This window comes from Squalius cephalus (assembly GCF_949319135.1).
Source record: "Squalius cephalus genome assembly, chromosome: 2".
Classification (NCBI taxonomy): Eukaryota; Metazoa; Chordata; class Actinopteri; order Cypriniformes; family Leuciscidae; genus Squalius; species Squalius cephalus.
In genome coordinates, this window is record NC_137123.1 from 20351963 (window position 1) to 20378910 (window position 26948).

A 26948-nucleotide genomic window follows, 5' to 3' on the forward strand; every position below is an offset into this window, starting at 1 on the left:
GTCCCCGCAAATTTGTAACGACGTGGATGTGACGTGAGCAACCTGTCTGTCTTCTAGTAGCTGTGCCAAGAGAAATCTGAATCATTCCCTTCCGAAACTTGCAAAGACGGAGAGTGTGAGTAGGATGTGTCCATGAGCTAGGAGCAGGAGCAACTTTTGCTAAGTATTCTGATTAATTATTTTGTCATTTTGCCTCCATGTCCCACCGATTGCCCGCGAGCTTCTCCTCCTGTCCATACGGTAATTTCTCTACTGTGCGACAGAGAGTCGCAGGTTATGACGCAATCGTTAGCCTTACAAAAACTGCTTCTACGGGGCCATAACGTAAGATACAAGGTAATGTAGCCTTTTATACATTTTCGTGTTTCTTTAGAAATAAATAATGGACAAATGGAGTCTTTAAACGCCTCAGATGTAAAGTTATTCGCTGTCAAAGTGACGCCAAAATGAATGGGAGTCAATGGGATGCTAACAGCAGGTGAGGGTCTGCTAATCAATGGCGGCCCCCAGGGAAGCTTCAGTTTTTTCTGAAACATTACCCCCTTGGATCAGACAGAGAGTGTGTTTTGGTTTGATCTCTTGATTGGTTCATCAAACGGTGACTCATCCTTCCACATCCAATCCTGGAGGGGGGCGGCGTCTTGTTGCCTGGCAACTTTGCAAACAATAACAACAATGGAGTGTGAAATGCAAACTGTCTGTGAATTCAAGTAGTTTTAAACCAATTGAAACAAATGAAGTCACTTTTTTTAGACTGAATATGTATGGTTAATATTTTTTTTAAAAATGTTACCACTTTATAAATTACTGTTAAGAATTGTAAACCACTTACAATTGTTTTATCTTTTTATTAAACGAACGTTTAAATGATTGTGTGAGTGTCAGTGAAAGAGGTGGACAGAAAGGGAGGAGCTGGGAAATGTTGAAGTTTCCAGAGGTTGATGTCAGTGTGTAACTGGATTCCTCTAGTCTGGGAACAACTGGGAACAAAGATGGCTGAGTGTGGACTGGAAAACTGCTTTCCCCCACTCTCACAAAATCTGGACTGAAGCCACTCAAAATTATTTCAGAGTGAAACATGCAAGTAAACTATTCTTATTTTATAAAGGATCTGTTTTTTCAGACAAAATCCTTGGTTGTAGTATGAAGTTTTCAGTCGAATTTTCTTACGTAACTTATTTCTGTTGCATACCATCGTAATAGTGAATTTAGAGTTTTTAAAAAGCTTAAACAATAACTCGTCAATAACTTCGACTTGAAGAACTTTAAATCTGAGATTTTCTGAATACGAGTTCGTGGCGTCCCGTTGCGCCTTTCCTAAGCAGCGTCGCAATCATCCAGAGTTACTGAAATGAGGACGTTTGTTTATATTCGGTTACTGTAAATGACACAATGAGCTCCAGTCGCGTCCGTCCTCAAGCACCGCAGAACCAGGCGGCATCTCCCGCAACATCCCCGCGTCATGAAGGGATCGAGATGGAAAGAATGCATCATGAAGAACTTGAAGTGGGCCTCGGAGTGCCCGATGAGACCCCCTCTCCACCCGCCTCCAGCTCCAGACAGGCGTGGAGCCGGGATAACCCAGGCTTCGAACCGGAGGAGGGGATGATGGAAGCGGACTGGCCTCCGGCGAGCCCGGGTCGGAGGTCCGTGTCCACGGCGTCCAGCAGCAGCAGCAGCAGCAGCGGCAGACCCGGGAGCTTCTCCGGCATCAGTGCGCGGATCAACAGAGGACTGTATCCAACTCCACCGGCACAAGAACACCGCAGCTGTGGCAAGAGGATACTCGAGAAAATGAGAGGTGAAACTTTAGCTTGAACTTACTTATGTATGTTTCAATATAATGAAAATATAATAAAACCTATGTCACACTTTAGCTTGGGTCTAGTTCTCACTATTATCTAACTATTCACTTCGTCTTTTGCCTCAGTAAACTCTCAATTACTGCTTATAAATACCTAGAAAGGTAGTAGTTAAGTTTAGGTAAGATTAAGGGATGTAGAAATGCAGAATAAGGCATTAATATGTGCTTTATAAACAGCAAATATCCTAGTAATATGCATGCTAATAAACAACTAGTCAATAGTGAGAATTGAACCCTAAACTAAAGTGTTACCAAATCTTCTAATAGCCTTACTCGGCTGGGTCATACTTTTTTATAAAGTTCATAAATGGGCCAAAATAATGTCTCTCAAGTAAAATCTAAGTATGACATTTAGGTGCCTGTAAGGACCGGGGTTTGTTAATGTGCAGTATTTGTAATTTGCTAACTTTATATACTTTTTTTTTTTTAAATAAATGAATCCCTTTTATTAAGCAAGTGTGCATTGGATTGATAAAAAGTGACAGTAAATACATTTACAATGTAATTTTTTTTTTTAATTTAATTCCTAAAAAATGTTTTCCTTTCAACTTTCTATTCAGGGTATCATGGTTGGCAAGTATCACAACTGCTTTCAACATTGATAATAATAAGAAATGTTTCTTGAGCATCAAATCAGTATATTAGAATGATTTCTGAAGGATCATGTGACTGAAGACTGGAGTAATAATGCTGAAATAATAATTATATTTAATAAAAAAATAATAATTGTAATAATATTTCCATGTATTGTTGATGGAATAAAAGCAGACTTGGTGAGCAGAAGAGAATGAAAAAAAAAAAAAAAAGACAAGACAAAGTGGTACATAATATTACATTTTCAAAAAGTACCTCGATCTTTATAAGTCAAGGGTAAAAATCATTAAAAAGAAAAGAAATAGCTAAAACTAAAAATAATTAAGAATGAAAATAAGTGAGAATTCACTAATTAACTTGGTAAAGGTTTTTTGTGCATTGATGGAAAATTGATATTTCTTCATTTCATTCTCTATTTCAGTGCTGTGGGACACTCGTCTTTTGGGCGAGAGCAACAGTAACAGAGAGATGTATCTGAAAACCGTCCTACGAGAAATGATCACCTACATCCTCTTTCTGGTCACCCTCTGCATATGTAGGTTGAATTCTGGACAGTTTCATGCTTAAATATGTCAATACACACCTTGTTGCATTAATGTTTTTAATGCTTTTACATTGCCTTTTCTTACATGCTAGAGTAACAGGCCGTGGAAATATTTCTCAGATGAAGAGTCAGTTTAATCGAGCATAAAACTTAATGAAATTTAAAAAGTATAAAGATTTATTTTCTTTTGAACAGAACAAAATGAATTGCCATTTAGCATAGAGAATCAGATGTCATAATGGAAAAATATTTCTAAAATTATCCGTTTCCCTGGTCTGCTCCAGCTCTGGCAGTCTTTCTTTCTGGAATAACAGGCACTTTAATTCCTCAAAATTACCACAGCAGTCATTCCCTTTTTGACTCAATGCATTTACATTTTACGTGTATCACAGTGTCCCTTTAGGGGCTCCATAGTTTTAAAGATTACGTTTAAAGGTGAAGTATGTTAGATTTTTTAAGTAAATATAAATTCTCTTTAACCAGTTTATTGTTCATTGACTACTATGAGTATGCCTTTTATGGGTTTATCTCCCCCAAAAGCCAATCTCTTTCCAGATCCATCAATCTCTTTCCAGATCCATCAATCTCTTTCCAGATCTGTCAATCTCTTGCCAGATCCATCAATCTCTTTCCAGATCCATCAATCTCTTTCCAGATCTGTCAATCTCTTGCCAGATCCGTCAATCTCTTTCCAGATCCGTCAATCTCTTTCCAGATCCGTCAATCTCTTTCCAGATCCATCAGTCTCTTTCCAGATCCGTCAATCTCTTTCCAGATCCATCAGTCTCTTTCCAGATCCGTCAATCTCTTTCCAGATCGTCAATCTCTTTCCAGATCCGTCAATCTCTTTCCAGATCCGTCACTCTCTTTCCAGATCCGTCAATCTCTTTCCAGATCCATCAATCTCTTTCCAGATCCGTCACTCTCTTTCCAGATCCGTCAATCTCTTTCCAGATCCATCAGTCTCTTTCCAGATCCATCAATCTCTTTCCAGATCTGTCTATCTCTTTCCAGATCCATCAATCTCTTTCCAGATCCGTCAATCTCTTTCCAGATCCGTCAATCTCTTTCCAGATCCGTCAATCTCTTTCCAGATCTGTCTATCTCTTTCCAGATCCGTCAATCTCTTTCCAGATCTGTCAATCTCTTTCCAGATCCATCAATCTCTTTCCAGCTCAACTTGCTGTAGCAGGAGGAGGACATGGAAAAATAAATTCACCTTCAAATAAACACACTATCGATATGTCTTTATATTTGTTTTAGTAACCTACGGAATGGTGAGCACCAACATGTACTACTACACCAAAGTCATGTCCCAACTTTTCGTGGATACACCGCTGACAAGTGGAGAACCAACGACCTTCAAGACTCTTTCTACCATGGAAGACTTCTGGAAAGTAATTATTCCTCTGACTTTAATGCTCTTTTATAAAAACGAAAATGCAGATTAGTTCCAACTGCATCACAGACCTTAATGAAAACATTATCTGTAGTTCACAGAAGGCCCTTTTCTTAATGGCATGTACTGGGAGGTCTGGTACAACAACAAGAGCCTCCCAGAAAACCAGAGTCTGATCTACTACGAGAACCTCCTGTTGGGAGTCCCACGTCTCCGGCAACTCAAAGTGCGCAATGAGTCCTGTTCTGTCCACGAAGACCTGCGGGATGAGGTTTACGACTGCTACAATGTCTATTCTCCTGCCAATGAGGACAAGGCACCATTCGGACCGAAGAATGGCACAGCGTATGTAAAAATACACGGATAGCTCATTTTGAATATTTTTTTGATCTTTGGTCTTGAACAGGTTTCTCATGCTGTTTATCTGTCAGGTGGAGGTACTCAGAGGAGAGCAGTCTGGGTGAGAGCAGCTACTGGGGTCAGGTGTCGACTTATGATGGTGGAGGTTACTACCAGGACCTTTCACGCACTCGAGAGAAGTCGGCCAATCAGCTGCAAGAGTTAAAAAACAACCTCTGGTTGGACCGTGGCACTAGAGCTGTGTTCCTGGACTTCTCCGTCTACAATGGCAACGTTAACCTGTTTTGTATTGTCAGGTAATGGACTGAAGTGCATGGGATTTAACGCTCATTTAGTTTTATTCTAATTTTTCCAATTTATTTTTCCCAAACCAGTAACATTACTGTACATACTCTATTTAAACTATTACATTTTTTGTTAACTTGCACTTTAAAAAAAAAAAAAAAGACATTTTGAAAATCATCTATTGACTAATTTGCATACCGACTTGTGATTGGTCTTCTTGCGTGCATCTACTTAACTTAAATATATACAATTTAAATGACTATTTTTTATAATAAAATATTACATAGGCCTAAATATTATTAAAATATAGCAAATACATTTTATTTTATAAAATAATGTTATTTATCTAAATGAAGAACTTAATTTAAATAGTAATTTTATGCAATAAATATTGCATATATATTAATAAAATATGGCAAATATATTTTATTTAATAAAAAATAACATAGCTTTAGCATTCTTGCTCTACATTTAACATGTAGACTCCATTTAAACTATTTAAAAAAAAAATTAAGATAAAAGTTTAGCATTCGCAGTGGTGTAATTTGCATACTTAAAGGACAAGTTCGGTATTTTACACTTAAAGGGATAGTTCACTTTGAAATAAAATTTTGGTATGTTTTAGCTTACCTCAAGGGCATCCAAGATGTAGGTGTCTTTTTTCCGCAGTAGTTTCAGTTTTGATATTTTTAGGTCAAACCCTTCTTGTCTGTCAGTCATTTAATGCAGGTCTATGGTCACTGTCTCAAAGAGCATGCACAGAGTCCAAATTAAAACAATTCCCCATCGTCCAAATTAAACAATTCCCCATCGTAAGTACACATTGATGGCCTAAGACACGAAACGAGTGGTTTGTGTGAGAAAACGAACAGTATTTATATCGTTTTTACCTCTTATACATAGCCACGTTCAAGTGATCTGAGGGCGCGCGCGCATCCTGCTGTGTGACGTGTGCGCAGACTGGTGCATAGATATATACACTAGATGTCGCCTTGTCTACGGCAGTTCACTGGAACGAATGTCTTTAAAGCGACATCTAGTGTATATATCTATGCACCAGTCTGCGTACATGTCACACACCAGGATGCGCGCGCACCCTCAGATCACTTGGACGTGGCTGTGTATAAGAGGTAAAAACGATATAAATACTGTTCGTTTTCTCACACAAACCACTCGTTTCGTGTCTTAGGCCATCAATTTGGACGATGGGGAATTGTTTTAATTTGGACTCTGTGCATGCTCTTTGAGACCGTGACCATAGACCTGCATTAAATGACTGACAGACAAGAACGGTTTGACCTAAAAATATCAAAACTGAAACTACTGCGGAAAAAAAGACACCTACATCTTGGATGCCCTTGAGGTAAACTAAAACATACCAAAATTTAATTTCAAAGTGAACTATCCCTTTAAAGCCCTGTTTTCAGATCGTTTCTGATGAAATAGAACGGTTAAGATTGAAATTTGGACACATGCTGCTGGCCCGAGAATTTTCGGTTTCTGTGGTAGCACCCCCCCCCCCCCCCCACCTCCACAATGGTTGCATAGGTGCACTGGAACAATCCTTCATAAAACGCATTAAACTTTCGTTTACAAAGACGTGAAACTCACCGAGTGGTCAGGGGTGTTCACTGATATGCTCACACAAAAATCGCTGCAAAAGATGCTTTCCAACAGGTTTTATCGTAGTTTTTGTCCAACTCCATTGACTTGTATTGGATGTGCTGTGAGGTACGGTATTACTCCGCCACCAACTGGGCTGGAGTGTCTATTATTCAAGCTCTCAACTGAAGAATCTACGGGTGTGAGGCGTTTGGAAAAATAGGTCCACAGTTTTACAACGAATGGTAAAACACCTGTTGGAAAGCATCTTTTGCAGCGATTTTTGTGTGAGCATATCAGTGAACACCCCTGACCACTCGGTGAGTTTCACGTCTTTGTAAACGAAAGTTTAATGCGTTTTAGGAAGGATTGTTCTGTGCACCTATGCAGCCATTGTGTAGGTGTGGGGGGGGGGGGAGGGGGGTGCTACCACAGAAACCGAAAATTCTCGGGCCAGCAGCATGTGTCCAAATTTCAATCTTAACTGTTCTATTTCATCAGAAACGATCTGAAAACAGGGCTTTAAGTGTAAAATACCGAACTTGTCCTTTAACTGTGATTGGTCTTCTGTCTTGCATTTTTTAAACATATATAATTTAAATGACTTGAAGAATTTGTTCATAAGACTTATTAATTGCTTCCCTCGTTTTTGGTAAATTGTGGCCTCAAACTACTTTATTCAGTTAAATCCTGGCCATGATTTAACTAAAATGAGGGAACAAATTAATAAACCGTGGTAATGAACTCAATATACATACCACCTTGCCTCAAAGATCTGTCACCTGCTGCTTTACTGTAGGTTGCTAGCAGAGTTTCCAGCCACAGGGGGCGCCGTGACCTCCTGGCAGTTCCAGACGGTGCGTCTAATCCGCTACGTGTCCAGCTGGGACTACTTTGTGGGCATGTGTGAAGTGGCCTTCTGCCTCTTTGTGCTGTATTACCTGGTGGAAGAAGTTCTAGAGATCCGCCTGCATCGTTTGCGTTACTTCAAGAGCCTGTGGAACTGCTTGGATGTTCTCATTGTTACAGTAGGCCACATATTTTAGTCGCTGAATATGTATATCTTACTCTAGCAAGTGTATTTTGTGCTTTTGAGTATGAGACTTTGGTTTATCTTCTTCATCACCATCACAGCTCAGTGTTCCAGCCATCATTATGAACATCTGTAGAACATCAGCGGTCAGTCACAGACTTCACTTCCTGCTGGAGAACCACAGCACGTACCCCAACTTTGAGCCGCTCGCTCGCCTTCAGGTTCACTTCAACAACCTGGCTGCCGTCATTGTCTTCCTCTCATGGGTGAAGGTGAGGTGTCACCTCAACATTTGTCGTGCCGAAACGATCTTTTAGTGTTGTTGTTTCCTCAAAATACAACCATCTTGATTCTCCCACAGCTTTTTAAGTTTATTAATTTCAACAAGACCATGAATCAGCTGTCCACCACCATGTCACGCTGCGCCAAGGACCTGATGGGCTTCGCTATCATGTTTTTCATCGTGTTCTTGGCCTACGCGCAGCTGGCGTATTTAGTTTTTGGAACTCAAGTCAACGACTTCAGCACCTTTCAGGCCTGCATGTGAGTTTTGGATGCATCTAAATAACCTATACTCAGAATATATTATTATATAAACAATAAAATGCAATAATTCACAAAAACATGTCAGCTATTTAGAAAAATTTCATACGCGTTTAGCTGAAGTTGGCATGAAATGAAAATTCACACTATTTTCTAAATGCATGTTATAGATCTTATTGTGAACAATACATCCATGTATGTTTTTGACCTCGTAATTTTGAATCAAGTGAAACTTAGAAACTAGTCCCCTCCCCACATTTTTTCTTTTTCCGAAAATCCATATCACAATATATATATATATATATATATATATATATATATATATATATATATAATTTCAAAACTAATATTCATTTAATAATAAATGTATTTTATTTAGTTTGACTTTTTTTCTAAATAGATTGTGATACATTATGAATATTGCTAATGTTGGTGGTTTCTGTTGCTCACAGTTTCACGCAGTTCCGGATCATTCTGGGTGATTTTGACTTCTCGGAAATCGAGGAGGCCGACAGCGTGTTGGGACCCATTTACTTCACCACCTTCGTGTTCTTCATCTTCATGATTTTGCTGGTAAACACAGCAAGAGGAACTTGACATAAACGACATGAAATATACCTTGAATTAAAATAGGATTCAAATCATTTAAATAAGTCTCGTCTTGATGTCCTTTGCCGATCCAATTCCCCTCTCTCCTCTCACATTGAAGGTTTAAAGTGATAGTTTACCCAAAAATGAAAATTTTGTCATCACTTTTGTCAACACAAAACAAGATATTTTTAAGAATGTTGTTGATCAAACAGTTGATGATACCCATTGACTTCCATAGTAGGAAAAAAATACAGTGTGGTTACGAACATTCTTTAAAATATAATCTTTTGTGTTCAACAGAACAAAGAAACTCATACAGGTTTGGAACAACATGAGAGTGAGTAAATGATGACAGAATTTTTATTTTTGGGTGAACTATCCCTTTAAGGCCCCAATATACTCAGTGAAGTTCGTTGTTCTTTGTATCGAACTCCCGAGAATAATTCCAAACAAACTTTGTTTCGACCTGATTTTGTTGGAAATGACATCACACCAGTTCGTTCTTCAATTTCGCTTGAACTATATCGAGGCCTTTACATTTGACAAGCTTTTGCTTTCCCTGGAAATCAAACCCATGACCTTGACATTTCAAGTGCCACGCTCTACTGTTTTAGCTAAAAGAAATCGCTTGAAAATAAAATAAATCAAATGTATAAAAGGAATGCTCATGTATGACTGGTGCATTTTGCTTTGTTCAGAATATGTTCTTGGCCATCATCAATGACACGTACTCTGAGGTGAAAGCTGACATGGCCCAGCAGAGGTCAGAGATGGAGATCACAGACCTTATCAAGAAGGGCTATAACAGGGCAATGGTAAAACTCAAGCTGAAGAAGACTTCCATCAATGACATCCCAGACAGCTTACACCAAGCTACGGGCAAACTCAGCTTCGATGAGCTCCGGCAAGACCTCAGAGGGTGAGAAACATTTATCTACGCTAAATTATACAAATGCAAGATGGACGCAACGATCAATGCGAATTGTTTTATGTGTGTTTGTACACAGAAAGGGCCATTCAGATGCTGAGATTGAAGCCATTTTTGCCAAGTATGACCTTGATGGAGATCAGGAACTGACTGAACACGAGCACCAGCAGATGAGAGATGACCTGGAGAAAGAGAGAGTGAGTGAAAAACTAATGCTGAAGGATGTTACACAGTTTTGTAACGTCACTTCATTTAAGGGTGTGTTCACACTTGGCATGTTTGGTTGGATTAAAACGAACCCTGGTGCGATTGCTCTGTTAGTGTGGTTCATTTGAATAAGTGTGAGCGCTGCCATCTGAACCCTGGCGCATCGAACAAGCGGACCGAAAACGCTGAAAAGATGAGTCTCAATCCGCTTCCAAACCAACTCTGGTGCGGTTCAAATGAAACATGAACGCAACACGGACCAAAAACAGGACATGATGTCACAAGATGCGACTCTAGAAAGGACAGAATGCTCCAGCACACCTGTTTTTTCTCGTCATAGTCGCAATGTGTTGCCCATCACAGTTCGGTACAGGCGTCAGAACCGCGTCTCCCCGCAGTAGATCTGTGTTTGTGTGTGTGACGGAGGGATTCCTGCCACTGTTTTAACTCCTTTATACATTTGATAAGCTCTTCACAAGTCCTCAGCTGGCCAAAATAGCTACGCACATACAACGAGTGCGTTTATCCCAGCACACAGCATTGTTTTGGATGTTCGGTAAGTTCTGTCACGAAAAATACATCATAAAAGCTGACCAATCAGGTTGTGAATGCATCCCTATGCCTTTAGGTTTGTTTCATTTTTTTGTTTTTTTTTTGGACCAAACGAACTGAACTACTAGTCTGAACACACCCTAAATGGACTAAAGAAAACAGTTTATATTTGCATTTGGTAGTCGCTTACATTGCATTCATCTCATTAGTTCATGCATTCCTTGGGAATCAAACCCATGACCTTGGCGTTGTTAGTGCCATGCTCTACTGTTTGAGCCACAGAAATGCTCAAAAAAACCCAAGACCACTATTAAAACATTTTACATAAAGAACCAAATCATTAAGGGTGTGTTCACACTTGTAGTTTGGTTCGCTTGGGCTGGACCAAAGAGAGAGAAAAAGCTTTTATTACTGGTCCGTTTAGCGTTCACATTGACATTTCAACACCGAATCTAAAGATACCGAACCTAAAGGCATAGGGATATGTTCACAACCTGATTGGTCGCCTTTTATTATGTATATTTCATGATGGAACTTACAGTTCTGGGATAGATGCGCTCGTTGTATGTGCGTAGATACATATGATGGTATTTTGACCAGCTGAGAACTTTGAAGAGCTTATAAAATGTGTAAAGGAGTCAAAACAGCGGCAGGACACACAAACGAAGATCTGCTGTGAGGAGTCGCGGTTCTGACGCCTGTACCGAACTGTGATGAGTAACATCGTGACTATGACGAGAAAAAACAGGTGTGCTTGAGCATTCTGTCCTTTTTAAAGTCTCATCTTTTTACATCATGTCCCGTTTTTGGTTGGTTTACATGTCTTTGGTCCGTGTTGCGTTCATATTTCAGTTAAACCGCACCAAAGTTGGTTTGGAAGCAGACAGAGACTCATCTTTTCTGCGTTTTTCGGTCCGCTTGTTTGATGCGCTAGGGTTCAGATGGCAGCGTTCACACTTCAATGATTCAAATGAACCGCATTAACAGAGCAGTCGCATCTGAGTTCGTTTTAATCCAACCAAACATGCCAAGTGTGAACACACTAAACGACACTGGAGCAGATGTTTAGTATCTGTTGAACACTCGCCAGGAGGACTTGGATCTGGAGCACAGTTCGCTGCCCAGGCCAGTGAGTGGGCGGAGCTTCTCTCGTAGCCATGACGACTCCGAGGAGGACGATGATGAGGACAGTGGACACAGCTCTCGTCGCCGTGGCAGCAGCTCAGGAGGCGTGTCATACGAGGAGTTCCAAGTGTAAACATTACCTGTCGCTGGTATTACGCTTTCACAATATCCAATGTTTGACCTCTGATTGAAAAGTATTTTGTGCTTGATGTGGCCCATCAGGCTTGTGCGTCGAGTGGACCGCATGGAGCACTCGATCGGCAGCATCGTGTCAAAGATTGACGCCGTTATCGTGAAGTTAGAGGCTATGGAGAGAGCCAAGATGAAGAGGAGAGATGTGCTTGGACGGATTCTGGATGGAGTCATGGAGGTGATGATAAAAACAGTTTAAAACCTTTCAAAAATGTTTGCACATTAGCATTATAACATTAAAGGTGCAGTCTGTAAGAAGGACAGCTAGTGGTGGAAATAGGTACTGCAGTCCAAATTCAAAATATCGGAGATTGTCGTTTAATATTAATATCGTTAATACTAATATCGTTGCAATATTAGTTTTTACTGTATTTTTGATCAAATAAATGCATAAAAAAAGTAATTATTCCATACTTTAAAGTTTAGTTAATAAATAACAAAAAAAATGATTTTTTATACTTTTCAGTATCATTAAGTACTAAATATAAATACAAATACATTATATACAATATATATGTGTGACGTTGGGCAGCACTTTTCGCTTTTAATTATTTGTTGCTGAAAACTTGTTAGGACATTGAGACAACTTTTTTTACCTGGAGCGTGCTTATGCCTCCCAAAAATGCCTTTGGGCTGGTCCACACAGAACACGTTTTTTTAACAGTTTTTTTGAAAACGCGCTAGACTCGTTTTTTTTTTTTCAAAGCAAAAACGCGTTTTGTGTGAATGGCCCCTTTGTCATTTTTTTGTCAACTGGTTCTTGCAAATAATTTTAGTGTACATTCTGACACAAACTTGTGCCCTCAGGACGAAAGAATGGGGCGAGATCCAGAGCTGCACCGAGAGCAAATGGACCGGCTGGTGAGAGACGAACTGGAGCGCTGGGAGTCTGATGACACGATGTCACAGGTGAGCCACCATCAGGGCACTCCCATCATCCCGTCCGCTCAGCTCCGCCCACGCAGTTCCCGCTCACCCTCCTCGCTGTCCAATGAGGGCCCGGATGGTGCGGCCGCCCACATTTAAAGGGGTTTGGTTGTAAAAAAAACATTCCTACAGATCATGAATTTCATTGTTTCACAATTTGGTGCAGTGCACTGGGCAAAATCTACTTAAGTATTAAAGCCACAGCTGTTAAATAGTCCTGCACAAAGCTATTTATTTGTGTTTCTTTATATTAAAGTTAATTGGGGCTTTACAGTGCTTTATAATGCAAAAAAATAAGATAAATTTGAAGTTCTAAAACAGTTTCACTATTACTTATTGAAAAGAGATTTTTTTGGATGTTCTAATAAAGCAAATTCGATTTTAAGGTCAGTCAGTGGCAGCTTAGCTTTAGTTTACTCATATTAACATGTATTAATATGTATTTGGAATTTGATGTGCATTTTGCTTTCCCGTATTTTCAAGCAATCCTAGCTATAATTATACTATCTACCCAAAAAGTTCTTGAACCATTTTCATAACATTATAAACCACATCCATGAAAGCAGCAAGTATCAAATGATAAAACGTTCATAATACAATATATACACTATTCAAAATTGTGTTCAAGACACTAGTGGGGAACTTGACAAGTCATTGTAGAAATGGCTCAGAAAAACTTAAGTATATTGTAAATCACTTTTTTTTTTTTTTTGTACTGAATCCTGCTATGATTGAATGCGCTGCTTACAAATAAATGCAGTATATACTTAGTTATTCATTAAGCTTTCACTAACCTACAGTATTTAAGTCCAGTTTCAACAGTAATGAAGAAGCCAGTTGGAAAGCTTACAATGATGAATGTAATGAAGGAAATAATGTTCAGCAAGGACCAATATCATTCTATATATAATCAGAAGAAATGTGTGAAAATAGCTATTCATAAACACAAAAATGTGTGAAAAGTAAACATTCACATTTTTCAAAAAATGAAGGTGGTCACATATGGCTTTATACAGTATATATCAACTTTGGTGCAATTTCACTCAAGTTTAAGGTTTGCTTTGCATATTTTATAGTTCTTGTCTTGATTTAATACAAGTGTGGCATGTTTTGTTAATCATTTATACATTTATTTTTAATAATTATGAAACTTAAATCATTTTGATACTTTTTGTAATTTGAAACAAACTTCGATTTTGGAGTGCATCTGATTTCATGGGAAACCCATGCGTATTTGTCTTAAGATAGGATTTACAAAGCTTTTCCTAAAGGTAAAGTATATAGTTTCTGCACAACTAGCAGTTTTCAAACACACTGTGTGAATATACAGCCAAATTTGTTATGTTGGGGCCTAGTTGGGCTGCTCAAACTATTCACCGTTTGGTGCCGCTAGAGAAGCAGAAATTACACACTTCTCCTTTAAGCCTAATAAAAACATCAAAGATCTTAAAGATGCAGTCCGTAACTTTTGGCGCTCTAGTGGTTAATAAACAGAACTGCATGCGTCGATGAACAGATCAGAATATAAACACTTATTATAGATGTACCGTAGTGATTCAAGATTAGACAAAAACATGGATTCATGATGTACTCGCTCATTATTATAAATTTTGAACACAAAAAAAAGTTACGGACTGCAGCTTTAATTAATTTTTGGTACATTTTTCAGTTTGTGCAATAACCTCTGTAACTATGGTACTCTCCGATTTTTACATATACATTATTTACAGTTCAATACGACATTTGAAATAAAAACCATTGAAACTCATCATGTGCTCATTATTTGTTCACGAAGCACGTGTGGCTTGATCCCAGTCATAATGCCCTCGACTGTAAGACCTGTACAATAAAGGGATATTGTGTAGTTATCAATGAAAGAGTTTGCTAGCTTTCGTCTGTGGTTTTAGCGCTTCAGTAATCTCACTGATGTCTGCTTGCGGTGGATTACAACTCATTAAAACCAATTATTATGAAGGAGCGAGCCGTACCAGGCCTGTGCACAACCCTAGTCCTGTTTGTAACATAGGGGTTCAAATTATTCATTATTCAAAGGATGGAGGGGGGGGATTATGACAAAATATTTAAGTTTAAGAATCATATAGGTTTACAAAAGATTCTCATTAAGATCTCTAGCTAATTGTACTATAATAATAATAATGTTTAGATTTATTACAGCCCATTTTACTTCTCCAAAGGCTCGTTCACACCAACTGTAACGATATGGTTTTACAAATCATTCTAAATATAAAAGAATAGCAGAGTTCACACAACTATAATAATAATGGCTCAGAGAAATGATATCGTTGGAAATGGAATCATGTTTTTTTTCCAGCTGATAAACTATAAAAACACTGACAGCCAATCAGAATCCATCCTGCTTTTAAGAGCTTTAGCATTTAAAGTGGCAGACTACAAATCTGAAGTGCATGCTTATCATAAACTGAACGATATTATGCATTGGTGTGGACGCTTATATAGTTGGGGATTTAAGAAGGGGACATGTTGATCAGACTGGAAATATAATATCCATTACAATTGTTCATAGTAAAACCAGTCATGTGTATTAGGGAGAGTAAATAGGGCCAGTTTTGATCTCATGTTGACTATCAAACCCTGATTACCTTTACAATCTTGAATTTGGGATGAAATCAGCATTGAAAGAATCACATCTACGTACATCCTTTACTGTAAAGAAGGATGAAATGATATTATACGATAAAGCTGACATTTAACACAAATCAGAACATTTATGAGAACTTATGAATGAATCTGAGCTTGATGTAAGCGATGATGAGAAAGATCAAAGTCATGACTGTAAGTGCGACGTGGTTCTGCCATAAACCCCAGGATGAGTAATCGATTCCCTGGAACGTCAGGTGCTGTTCTCCTGTGCAGCTGTAAAATATAATGCACAGAATATGTAGTATAACATTACAAAATACACATATACACTACCATTCAAAAGGTACCATTCATTAAATGATTTTGAAAAAAGTCTCTTATGTTTACCAAGGCTACAATTATTTGACCAGTAAAAACAGTAATATTGTGAAATATTATTACAATTTTAAATAACTGTTTTCTATTGTAATATATTAAATTGTAATTTATTCCTGTGATGTAAAGCTGAATTTTCAGTGTCACATGATCCTTCAGAAAGCTAATATGCTGATTTGATGGTCAAGAAACATTGCTGATTATTATCAATGTTGAAAACAGTTGTGCTGCTTAATATTTTTGTGGAAACCATGATATATTTTTTTAATAAATAGAAAGTAAAAAATTATAAATGTCCAATTCAGGAACCTACTTGCATTTACTTGCGGTTTAGCATTTAACAATATTGTTTTATATAAGATAAACTGGCACAATATACACAATTCTACACCTGTAGAGACTATTTACCACACATATAAAAATATATATAAGATATATTTGTACATACATGATGCTGTCTGTTGCAGGGCCGCTCATCACAGCAGAGATATTTCCACAAAATTTCAGCCCCAAAAACTCATTTATCTCCAATGCCTGTTCAAATGATTAGACCAACCATCACAAAAATATCAGCACCTCAAACAGCAAGTCTTTCGGTCGCTCAGATGTAGAGAGTGAAAGTTCATACCTCAAGCCCATAGCGAGGGATGCTGAGATACTTCAACCAGGACAGCCAGCCCATGATGCTCTTCAGGTTAACCAGCAGACCAGAGAAGATCTGGACACACATTCAGTTACAGAAAAAAGAACAGGCCTTCTCTGCAGTTAAAGCGCTTGTTCTGCAATACGTACATACCATCATGAAGATGAAGCTGATGGTCATGAAGATGTTGGCCACCGCCACCACTGATTGGTCGGCTGAGATGGCCATGGCCATGGCCGCCGCCGTACAAGCCACCAGAATCACTGTCAGCATGAAGATGAAGAACGCTGGCGCTGTGGGTTTTAGCCCTGCAAAACAAAGAAATTTTCAACATGTTAAAACAATTTGATACTATATGATTTTCCCTAATTCGTAGGCTAAATGTAGATACTGTGGGTTATACGTTTACAGAAAATCGTGTGCTGCCTCTTTAGGGTTTAATGGTGTACAGTGTTTACCGATCATGAAGTAAATAACGCAGGTGAAGAGTATGGTAGGGATCGTGCGCTGAGTGATGATGTCAGACAGGATCTTAGACAGGAAGTAGACGGACACTCTGTAATATCCACTTGTGTATTCATGACTGCAAAAAGAGAAACAGAACATGCTACTTTACAGAGCGGAGGAGTCACAGAAGACGCACCTGAGCCTGCATATACACCACATAAAGCTGCGTTTACACGGAATGAGCGCAGAGGTTCAGTACAGAAATAATGTTCATTATAAAAAATACAATTAGAAATATAGAATCATCTAATGATGCGTGAAATCTTAAAAATATATACTTAATTATAATTGTTAATTATACTTTTTAAATATATATTTTTCATATTTTAAATTATATTTTAATTATCATAAAATACATAAATTACAATTATAATATAAATGATTAATAATAAATATAGAAACATGAAATGATGAATAAATATATACTTAAAATATTAATTTAATTATTCTTTTTTCTAATATTATTTTAATTATCATAAAATAAATAAATTACAATATTAATATAAAATAATTAATAATACATATAGAAACATGAAAATAGTGTATGAAATCTTAAATAACTTAAAATATAAATGTTTCATTATATATTTATAATTTATTTAATTATATTTTAATTATAATAAAATAAAAAAATACAATTATAATATAGGATTATAATAAATTAAATCTTATATAATTAAAAATTTATATTTTAAGTATATTTTTAAGATTTCGTACACCATTTCATGTTTCTATTTATTTTTCTTATAATTTCTTATCTTATAATTGTATTTATTTAATTTTATTATAATTAAAATAATATAATAAAAAAAAAAAAATATATATATATATATATATATATATATATATATATATATATATATATATATATATATATATATATATATATATATATATATATATATATATATATGATTTTTTATCATAAAATAAATAAATGACAATTATATTAAAAAAATAGTTAAAAATAATAATTGGCAAAACGGCTGAAGTACATACATAAACAGTTTGCGCTCCGCGATGAAGAGCTCGGCTGCGGAGAGTGTGCTGAAACACTGATTCGTTGTGATGAAGAACAAAACACCAAACCTGAAAAGAAAATTGTAACATTTGCATGGAACTACAAAAAAAAAAAAAGTGAGAACATGTATTTTACTCAGTGGAAAGCTGCATGCCTTTTCTAAAAAAAAAAACATTTTTTTATAAACTTAGTACGTACTACTTAGTAACTAATTTCTTTTTTGACAAATTGGCGTTTGAAGAAAAAAAAGGAAGAAAAAAAAACCTGCCATTTTAAAGGGATAGTTCGGCCAAAATTTTTATTTAACCCATGATTTACTCACCCTCAAGCCGTTCGAGATGCATATGTCAATCATTTTTCAGACGAACACATTTTCAGTTATTTTAGAAAATGTCTTAGATCTTTCAGTGGTTATAATGTGAAGTTATGGGGTCCACCTTCTTCAAGTCCCAAAATGTGCATGCATCCTTCACAAAAGTAATCCATCCGGCTCCAGGGGGATAAACGAAGGCCGTATGACGTAGAAGGTCGCGTAGGAAGCGTCGTGACGTCGAACGAACGTGACAGCGCAGCCAGAGAGCAGAGCAAAACAAAACTCTACGTTCGTTCTACGTCACGACGCTTCCTACGCTACGTCATACGCCAGCATCCATCTCCGTGAACGCGCGTCGACCGCTACCGGAAGCCAGTTATTTTCGTTTATAAAGTTTTAAATATGTATATTTTTACGACAAAACCGCACGGATTACCCTCAGAAGGCCTTCGTTTATCCCCCTGGAGCCGGATGGATTACTTTTGTGAAGGATGCATGCACATTTTGGGACTTGAAGGAGGTGGACCCCATAGCTTCACATTATAACCACTGAAAGATCTAAGACATTTTCTAAAATAACTGAAAATGTGTTCATCTGAAAAATGATTGACATATGCATCTCGAACGGCTTGAGGGTGAGTAAATCATGGGTTAAATATCATTTTTGGCCGAACTATCCCTTTAATATAGCCACTTTAAATTAGTAGATTTATTCAAAGCTTTTAATGAATTTTTCACAAAATGATCACTTCACATTTACTTATGAATTTATGTGTATGCATTACTTCAAATAAGTTAGATTTACTTAAATGATTATGTTAGATGCAATTAAATGATTTGACTGCACACAACTGCTGATTAATTTACTAAAAACAGTGTAGATTTTACTTAGTTTAACAGATGTTAAATGTATTAAACCTTTCAAAAATAAAAAAATAAGCAAATTTCACTATTTGTTATTTTTTCAGTAGTCAAAGTATTATGCGCAAGTATTTTGTTCTTTAGAGTATTTTAATTTTGCAGAATTGTATCAATCATCTGACTCCATTCTAAAGAATAATATCACACGTTTTACTCTCAGCTCGTGATTTGTGATCTTTGCCCACCGCGAACAAGAGTGAAAGCTTTATATACGTGCACAATGCTTTCTAGAAAGGCATTAAAATAAAGGTGCTTAATGCCACACAGGAGAGAAGTTAAACTCGCCTGTTTTGTACGCCACTCTGGTCGTCTTTGACTCCGTAGAAGATCGCACCAATGATAGCAGCCATGAGGGTCGTCACTGCCAACTGCGAAAAATAATAACCTTCATAACTCAAGCAGTGCTCTCTAAAACTGGCACGAATGATTTCAGTATTGATGACAATTGAACATGCTTTCATTACGATATTAGGTAACACTTTACAATAAGGTTCATTAGTATGTATATTAACTAACAATGAACAACACATTTGTTACAGTATTTATTAAAATTTGTTAATGTTACTTCATAAAAATCCAGCTGTTCATTGTGTTCATGTTCATGTCTTTGATTTTAATAATATATTAGTAAATGTTGAAAGTAATATTAACTAAGATTAATTAATGCTGTAGAAATATTGTTCATTCTTAGTTCATGTTAACTAATGAACCTTATTGTAAAGTGTTACCAGATATCATTTTGAATGTAATTGGAGAAATCTGTGAACAAAAGTTGTATAGGAAATAACTAGTGGCAAATCAAATTCCGCTTGATGGCTTTTGACTTGAACCACCCAAAACATCCTAGAAACCATTTAGCAACAATGCATCAACCACCCAGAATATAGTAAGCGCAAGGCAACGTGCTAATTAGCACCGCTCAAAACATCTTAGCATAATTTACTGGATAAAGGTAATAGGCAGAAAGAGTGAGTTTGACAATAATCTCTTGACAGCTTATGAGTGTCTGCAGTGTGAAGGTCGTTCCCAGGGTAAAAGGCTAAGCAAATACAGCAGAGCCTTCGGTCTTTATGTTAACTCCAGTCAGGTGATGGTCTGGTAGACACTATTCTGTTATGCTTGTCAAAAGTTATCCACACTGCATTGCCAGAAATGATATCACTTCAGATCTACGAGGAGGGCGAGACCGGGGTCACAACAGTCACCAAATCCGCTTAGCTCTGACCTCGAGGATTAAGCCGAAAGCCTCTGGGAGCAATCAGCTGTTAATAATGACTAGATCGAGGCCTCCTCTGATGGCATTTGGTGGATAATGAGCATCTAAAGTCTCCATAAATTCTCTTTTGAGGAAAATCTGGATCTAAACTGTTGGGGCAACAAATCTCTGTTTAGTGTAATCTGAATGCTCAGATCTCATGAAAACATGCTCAGGTTACATAGAAGAAATGAGATTATGTTTTGCATAAAAAATAAAGCCTATTTTAGACCCATTAAAAAGATTTAGCTTTATGAGAATTCTTGAGAATTTATGAGAAGATTTCGCTTCATTTTTTATGAGAATTAAATTCTCATGCCTCCAGAGAGTTACATTTTCAATAGTAATACTTATAAGATTCGCTTTACTATAATATAAATTATATAAAATTATTTTAATAATTTATTATTTATTCCTTATCTTATTCTTTGGTTTGGGGGTGATACATTTAATATATTTATAAATAAAAAAATTATTTGATTTTGATTTGATTTATGTAAATAATAACATACATAATATAAACACGCACAAACACACACACTAATTAATACATATTTAAATATTTATTTAATTTTTAAATAAAGTTATTTTACTACATAATTATTATTTTGTATTTGTAGAATTTCTTATTTTATTTTTAGGTTTTGGGGTGATACATTTAATATAATTATTATAAATAAAACGTTTAAATAGTTTAGAAAACAGCAATAGATTAACAGACAGACGTCAAATCTATAAATCCACAAGATCACAGCGGTACCTGCGCTACTGAAGTCTGTGGGTTCAGCATTAGATTCCAGAAGGTTCTCCATAACACCCAGTGGAGCTGCTGGAAGAAAGAGCTGTTGTAGGTGATGGTGTGACATTTGGCTCTGATGTTGCTGTCTTTGACCCGGGTGATGCGTTCCAGCTCGGCTTTGATGACCCGTGCGTAACTGCAGTTTCTGTACTTGTCCACCAGCTGATCCTCAATACACTGCTGGCTACCGGCAGCCACTTCAAACTCCAAATCTGTCAATGATATCACACATGGTGTATAATGCAAGTTCATGTAAGTGATCACAATGCACCACTAATACAAAACCAGTGGTAGTTGAGTGTAAATGGCTATTAACTTGAAAGAAAAATGAGGAAAACCTCATATTGGCATTTTTGGGATTTTTTTTATATGATATATCACTCAACAAGCGAATCTGACTCCATTTAAATAGAAGTATAACCAAAGTACCTCCATTATTATGAATCTTTGTCACGTTGACCGCTGCGGAGCTCCCATTAATGACGTCCAAGAAGAAATCAGCTGGGTTATTATGAGCTTCACATGCATATCCTAAGATATCATTGAAAAAACAAAACACTGTTAAGTTTCATTCAAGTAGAGATGTTAGTATCTTAGAAGAAAGTGTCACCTCACAGTTCAGCTCTTTCAACCCTAGTTTTTTAAGCATATTTAAAAGCTTTTTAGGTTTCCGTATCGCTAAATAATGCGTACCAATGTTGGCGAAGTAGTCTAGAGCGTCTTGAGCGGGTCCGTGATAGACTTGTTTGCCGTTGGCCAGCAGGGTGAGGCTGTCGAAAAGCCGGTAGATGGTGTACCTCGGCTGATGAATGGACATGATGATGGTGCGTCCCTGACCGGCCATTCTGAAAACAAACACACAACAATGTTGAGACAGTAAAACAACATCACTAAGATCATATCTACACTACTGCTCAAAAATTTGGGGTCAGTAAGATTTTATTTTATATCAAAAATATAAAACAACATTGAAAAGAAATATATTCAAATAGAAAAAGGTTATTTTAAATTGTAATAATATTTCACAATATTACCGTTTCTGTATTTTTGACCAAATAAATGCAGCTTTATTTTTGAAAGACTCTTTCAAAAACATTACAAAATCTTCCTGACCCCAAACTTTTGAATGGTAGTGTATGTGATAACTTGCATATCTCAGAAATGGGCACTGAAAGCACAGAAGCGCAACCAAAGGATTCTTTCACCGAATACTTTTTTATTTTATGACAATGAATGGATGTTTTGAATATACAGGCCTCTTCAGCAGCAGAAGGACAGAATGAGCTGTACTAGCATCCAACCCGGTGGTGGGCTCGTCCAGAAACAGCACAGAGGGGTCTATGATCAGCTCCATCCCAATGCTGGTCCTCTTCCTCTCTCCACCTGAGATCCCTCGGATAAGCTGCGTGCCCACCTATACAGACACACGTGCACACTTATGGTCTACATCTTTTGTAGAGACTACATGGAATATTAGTTAGACTGCAGAAGTCATTTTCAGTTGAATTTGGGGAAACCGCTTGAAAAATTTGATGTGTTGAGCTATTTCAATAACTTTTGTTTGATTTGGTCAATGCAAACAGCTGAAAGCCTTTAAATTTTGCCAATAAACCTGATTTGCAATGGGGGTCAAATAATTTCGATTACAACTATATATCAATTTTAACCAAAAATATTTATGTTGGATAATAAAAAAATGTTTCAGAACTTTTATATGTTCAACTACCTAGTATTAGTTCATTTTTATCTTTTAAAGAAGTAACAGTTTTCTGATAGTATTTGCATATTTGTATCCTTCCCTTGGGTCATTTTGATCGGGATTTGTTTGTTGTTTCAAATTAAGTGTTCATCCAAGGGGTCCAAGACCACATGACTTTTGTCGCACTTGAACCACAAATACACACTTTTTTATTTTATGAATTCAAGGAGTTTTGTGGTTGAAATTTAAAAAGGTAACAAATCCTTCCCTCGCGGGTCAATTTGACCCCCATAGGAATGAATGGAATGGGAGGAATGCTTCAGTACACATTTAAAAACCTAAAAATGCTCAAAATTCAAACTAAAAATGCTAAAACTTAACCAAAAAATTATTTTATAATGTTTACATGTGTATCTGAATGCATACTGAATCGAATTGACTTTAGGACCCACCGGAACAGCTCATTTCCCTTTAAATAGAGCTATAAGGCCATATAGTGCCTAGAGTCATGAACTATCATGTTATATAATTTTTTTCCCACAAGAGGTCGGCAAAGACACCCAATGTAAGATATTTTGAGCTGAATTAAAAGGTTTATGCAGGAAATAGTGAGTTATTTTGAATTTAAGTTAAAAGAATGTGAGGAAAGAGCTTAAATTACTATTTATTTATTATGTATTGTTCAAATCTAGCAATTTAACGGTAAATAAAAAAATAAAAAAAAATAAAAAAATTGCATTAAAAAATATTATCAAAATGAAATAAATTAAGCTATCTGGACAAAAAATAAAATTAATTAATTAATTAATTAATTAAGTATAATTTTAGGGCTTCAGGTAATTTTGACCCACGAGGGAAGGATTTGTTAAAGAACGTGAGTAAGCAAGTAAACTTGACATAGCTAATTAAGCCTGGACAAGAAACGCTATTTCACCTTTGCATCTGCGACTTTGTTGAGGCCCAGCTCTGAGATGAGGTGGTTAACTCTCGCCTCCTTCTCCCTCGGACTGACTCGGGAAGACAAACGCAGTGCAGCCGAGAAACGGAGGTTCTCTCTCACCGTTAGAGTGCCCATCACAATGTCATCCTTAACATATACACACATAATGTAGGCTATTGCTAGGAAACTCTATGCTGAATCCCAATATCCCATTCCTACACCTTATAAGCATTTAAGCATAAAAAGGCTTTTAAGAGACTCATTTTAGTCTCATATATAGAGCTCATATGATGCATGCATTGTACCTGGACAACATAACCAGAAAGACATTTGAAATTAGGAGGCTGTAGGGCTCCATTGATGAGCACTTCTCCAGAAAGACCTGCAGGATCCTTCCTGGCTGCAAGTACATCCAAAAACCTGAGAGATAGAGAGAAAAAGGATGTTAACGTTACATTGGCATTGATTTGATTCCGTATTCCTGGAGGAAACTGTCAGGAAAGATACTCCAAAAGCTTGTTAAACCAAAAATAATCTCCCCTTCAATCCGGAATCCATTTGGCACTGATATCTTATTAAGATGCGAATTCGTCAAATATGTACTCACGAAGATTTGCCACTTCCCGTAGGACCCAAAATAGCATTTAAACCAGGTCTCATGATCCCACTGAAAAGGGAGATAAAAATGAGATTATGTTCATGTCACTTGCTATTGAATTCATCAGGCCCGGTGGAAAAACTTATTGCACAGATGTTGTTGCGCTAGTCTAAAAGAAGTAGAGCGCCATCACGGCTAAATGCTGCTCATCTAAGCAATGAATCTAATTGTCATTCAATTCCTGACATTTAAGAGATCTTAAATGGTTATCAAACTATAACACAGTTAAAACTAGGTCATGGTGATGCCGAGACCCGCAGTTAAACCGGGTTTTTCATTTGGTCAAGATCACACTTGACTGCATTTAACCCTGGTGGGTTTGCAAGCCAAGAGATCAAGAGATTAGACTCACAAACCCATTCATAATATCATATAATTGACACTAACTCTATAGAGAGAATGTCCAAAGGAGCTATGCACTTGGTTCTGGGAAATGTCAAGCTCATTTAATGCTTTAAGGAAAAGCATTCTGGTTTTCTGCTATCCATTGTTCTGGTGAACACACATGTAATGCAGCACATGTAAAGGTGAAAAGGTTTTGTAAAGCCTCATGCCATTGGATAATCTACTGAAGTTCTTATGAAGCCAGAGAGAAAACCGTTTAAAGTTACTGCGCTGTCGTAAGAGAACAATTGTTAAGATCCATATGATGCCACTAAATTTTTTTTTGTTTTTTTCCCACACATTTTGATGCTAAGGCCCCCCAAATATGATGATCACCTTGTGAATCAAATATATATGCATTTATTCATATTTATGCATTCATTTATATACAAGCTATGAATTAAATACAAGATGTTCTAGAATGCCTGTACATGGCAAGGAAAGATTTTATTTCTTACGACTATAAACTAGGCTGTCATAAAAAACCACAATGCATCTAATGATTTCTAACCAGTGTTTCAAAAGCAGAACAATGGAAATAATACAACTACTAGTAAGTTATCTTTTTTTTTTCTGAATTTTTTCAGATGCCCCAGCACTCGTTTGAAAACTCCTGCCATAGGAGAACCTTTTAAAATTCCTATATCATCATAGAAGATGTTGAAGTTCTTTTAAATTTAAATTAAATTGCCATTTTAAATTGTGAATTTTATGAATTTTAAATTCCTATGATGCAATAACCACAATAAATGCAATAAATGCTTAACCTGAAAAAGATGTTGCCAAAACTCAACAGAGGACGATCTTTAAACAAATTAAAGCGACTAAATGAGCCCTGATCTGAATTATTATGACCTCTCTCTCTCTCTCTGTGCATGAGATCGACTCACTTGAGGTCTACCAGAATCTCTTTCTGGACTGTTGTCCTCTTGCAGATGGGTCCGCTCTTCTGATCTACTCTATAACAGATGCTATGGAAGCTGACAGTGGCTCCATGCTGCTTTTTCACGGGCCCCATGGCAATGATCTTTGACAAAGACATCCCATTTCTGCCCGTCTCTTCACTGATTTGATCATGCTCAAAGACAACATTGTCAGTCATCTTCTGCCAGGTTTTCTCCCTAAAAAGACAAACACAATATGAATAAGAGAAGAAGTGTACATTATCTAGCATCAGGACTATACATTATCCCTCAGAAATTCGTAACAGAATTTAGTGAGTTTAAGAGTTACTGTTACGCTATTTTCAGAATAATAATGCTTAAATGTTCAATACGTTTTTTTGTAGCCTAGACTTTAAGGCATGTCTATAGAGAAACTTTCAGAAATAAAACTATGAGACAATCAGTCCCGGTCTCTCCATATGTAGCTTTCATTTCTTATATTCCAATGTATCGTGTATGAAATTGAAATGGCTATATCATTTATATCAATATGCGATTTTATATAATATCTGGTCTTTTTATTAAATTAGCCATTATTTAAAAACATACATATTTGATTAATACAATGTGGCTGTAACACTTTATCAGCATAATTTTTCACTTGTCAGTTACATATTATAAGCACAAACAGGTTACAGTAGCATAAACATCCGCAGCCTTCAATCTACAGTATTAATATAACATCAGTGAAACATTAAAGAAAGATGCTTACCCTCCTCTCGCTGCTGCAGTGACCGCTGGATGTCTGAAAGGGTTTAAGCTGTTTAAGTATCCGATGGGAAAAATCCAAATCTGACTTGAGGCGGTGAAGCAGAGATCTTATATAGATGGAGCAGAGGGTGGGATTCAGTCACGGGCATCATCAGCGCTTAAACCTGAACATTTTCCTGTATTACATTTACTGGGACACAATAATATAACATGTTAAATTATTCACATTGCAGCAGGACATTTGTTCAAACTTAAGTTCACAGGCCTACTAAAATATATGCTTTTAGAAGTAAGCCAATTAGAAAAAAAGAAGCAGCAAGAATCAATAATTGTGGTGCCTAATACCATGAGAAATGTGATGCACAACAACACTACTTTTAATGGATCCAATTAGATTTGACAGCATCAGT

The 26948-nt window shown here is 36.8% G+C and overlaps 2 protein-coding genes across 3 annotated transcripts; one reads left to right on the forward strand and one right to left on the reverse strand.

Moving 5' to 3' along the window:
* The first annotated feature begins 949 nt into the window (after positions 1-949).
* Positions 950-14514, forward strand: pkd2 (polycystic kidney disease 2). Of its 2 annotated transcripts, none has more exons than XM_079864716.1 (14): positions 950-1801; positions 2880-2993; positions 4266-4399; positions 4496-4746; positions 4833-5057; positions 7448-7676; positions 7783-7953; positions 8043-8224; positions 8677-8797; positions 9514-9734; positions 9823-9940; positions 11593-11756; positions 11850-11997; positions 12627-14514. In XM_079864716.1, exons 1-14 carry the CDS (start codon positions 1393-1395, stop codon positions 12843-12845), a joined length of 2706 nt encoding a protein of 901 aa, XP_079720842.1. In that variant the 5' UTR covers positions 950-1392; the 3' UTR covers positions 12846-14514. The 2 variants fall into 2 exon arrangements, with proteins under 2 accessions (XP_079720842.1, XP_079720843.1); XM_079864717.1 differs by having other exon boundaries at positions 11596-11756.
* abcg2d (ATP binding cassette subfamily G member 2 (JR blood group)) lies at positions 14508-26609 on the reverse strand. Its single transcript, XM_079864718.1, has 16 exons — positions 26540-26609; positions 25774-26004; positions 24449-24508; positions 24147-24261; positions 23836-23988; positions 22459-22616; positions 21896-22047; positions 21632-21733; positions 21164-21414; positions 19434-19516; positions 17893-17982; positions 16845-16969; positions 16540-16694; positions 16372-16461; positions 16192-16277; positions 14508-15641 (listed from the first exon to the last, which is right to left on the reverse strand). Exons 2-16 carry the CDS (start codon positions 25983-25985, stop codon positions 15494-15496), a joined length of 1980 nt encoding a protein of 659 aa, XP_079720844.1. The 5' UTR covers positions 25986-26004; positions 26540-26609; the 3' UTR covers positions 14508-15493.
* Positions 26610-26948: the final 339 nt, after the last annotated feature.

Coding starts and splice junctions, on each gene's coding strand:
- abcg2d (XM_079864718.1), bottom strand. CDS start 25,985: ATGACTGACAATGTTGTCTTTGAGCATGATCAAATCAGTGAAGAGACG. Junction 16,695..16,844: donor CGTTATTTACTTCATGATCG/GTAAACACTGTA, acceptor TTTGTTTTGCAG/GGCTAAAACCCACAGCGCCA. Junction 16,278..16,371: donor TCCCTCGCTATGGGCTTGAG/GTATGAACTTTC, acceptor TCATTTGAACAG/GCATTGGAGATAAATGAGTT.
- pkd2 (XM_079864716.1), top strand. CDS start 1,393: ATGAGCTCCAGTCGCGTCCGTCCTCAAGCACCGCAGAACCAGGCGGCA. Junction 4,400..4,495: donor CCATGGAAGACTTCTGGAAA/GTAATTATTCCT, acceptor CATTATCTGTAG/TTCACAGAAGGCCCTTTTCT. Junction 8,225..8,676: donor AGCACCTTTCAGGCCTGCAT/GTGAGTTTTGGA, acceptor TGTTGCTCACAG/TTTCACGCAGTTCCGGATCA.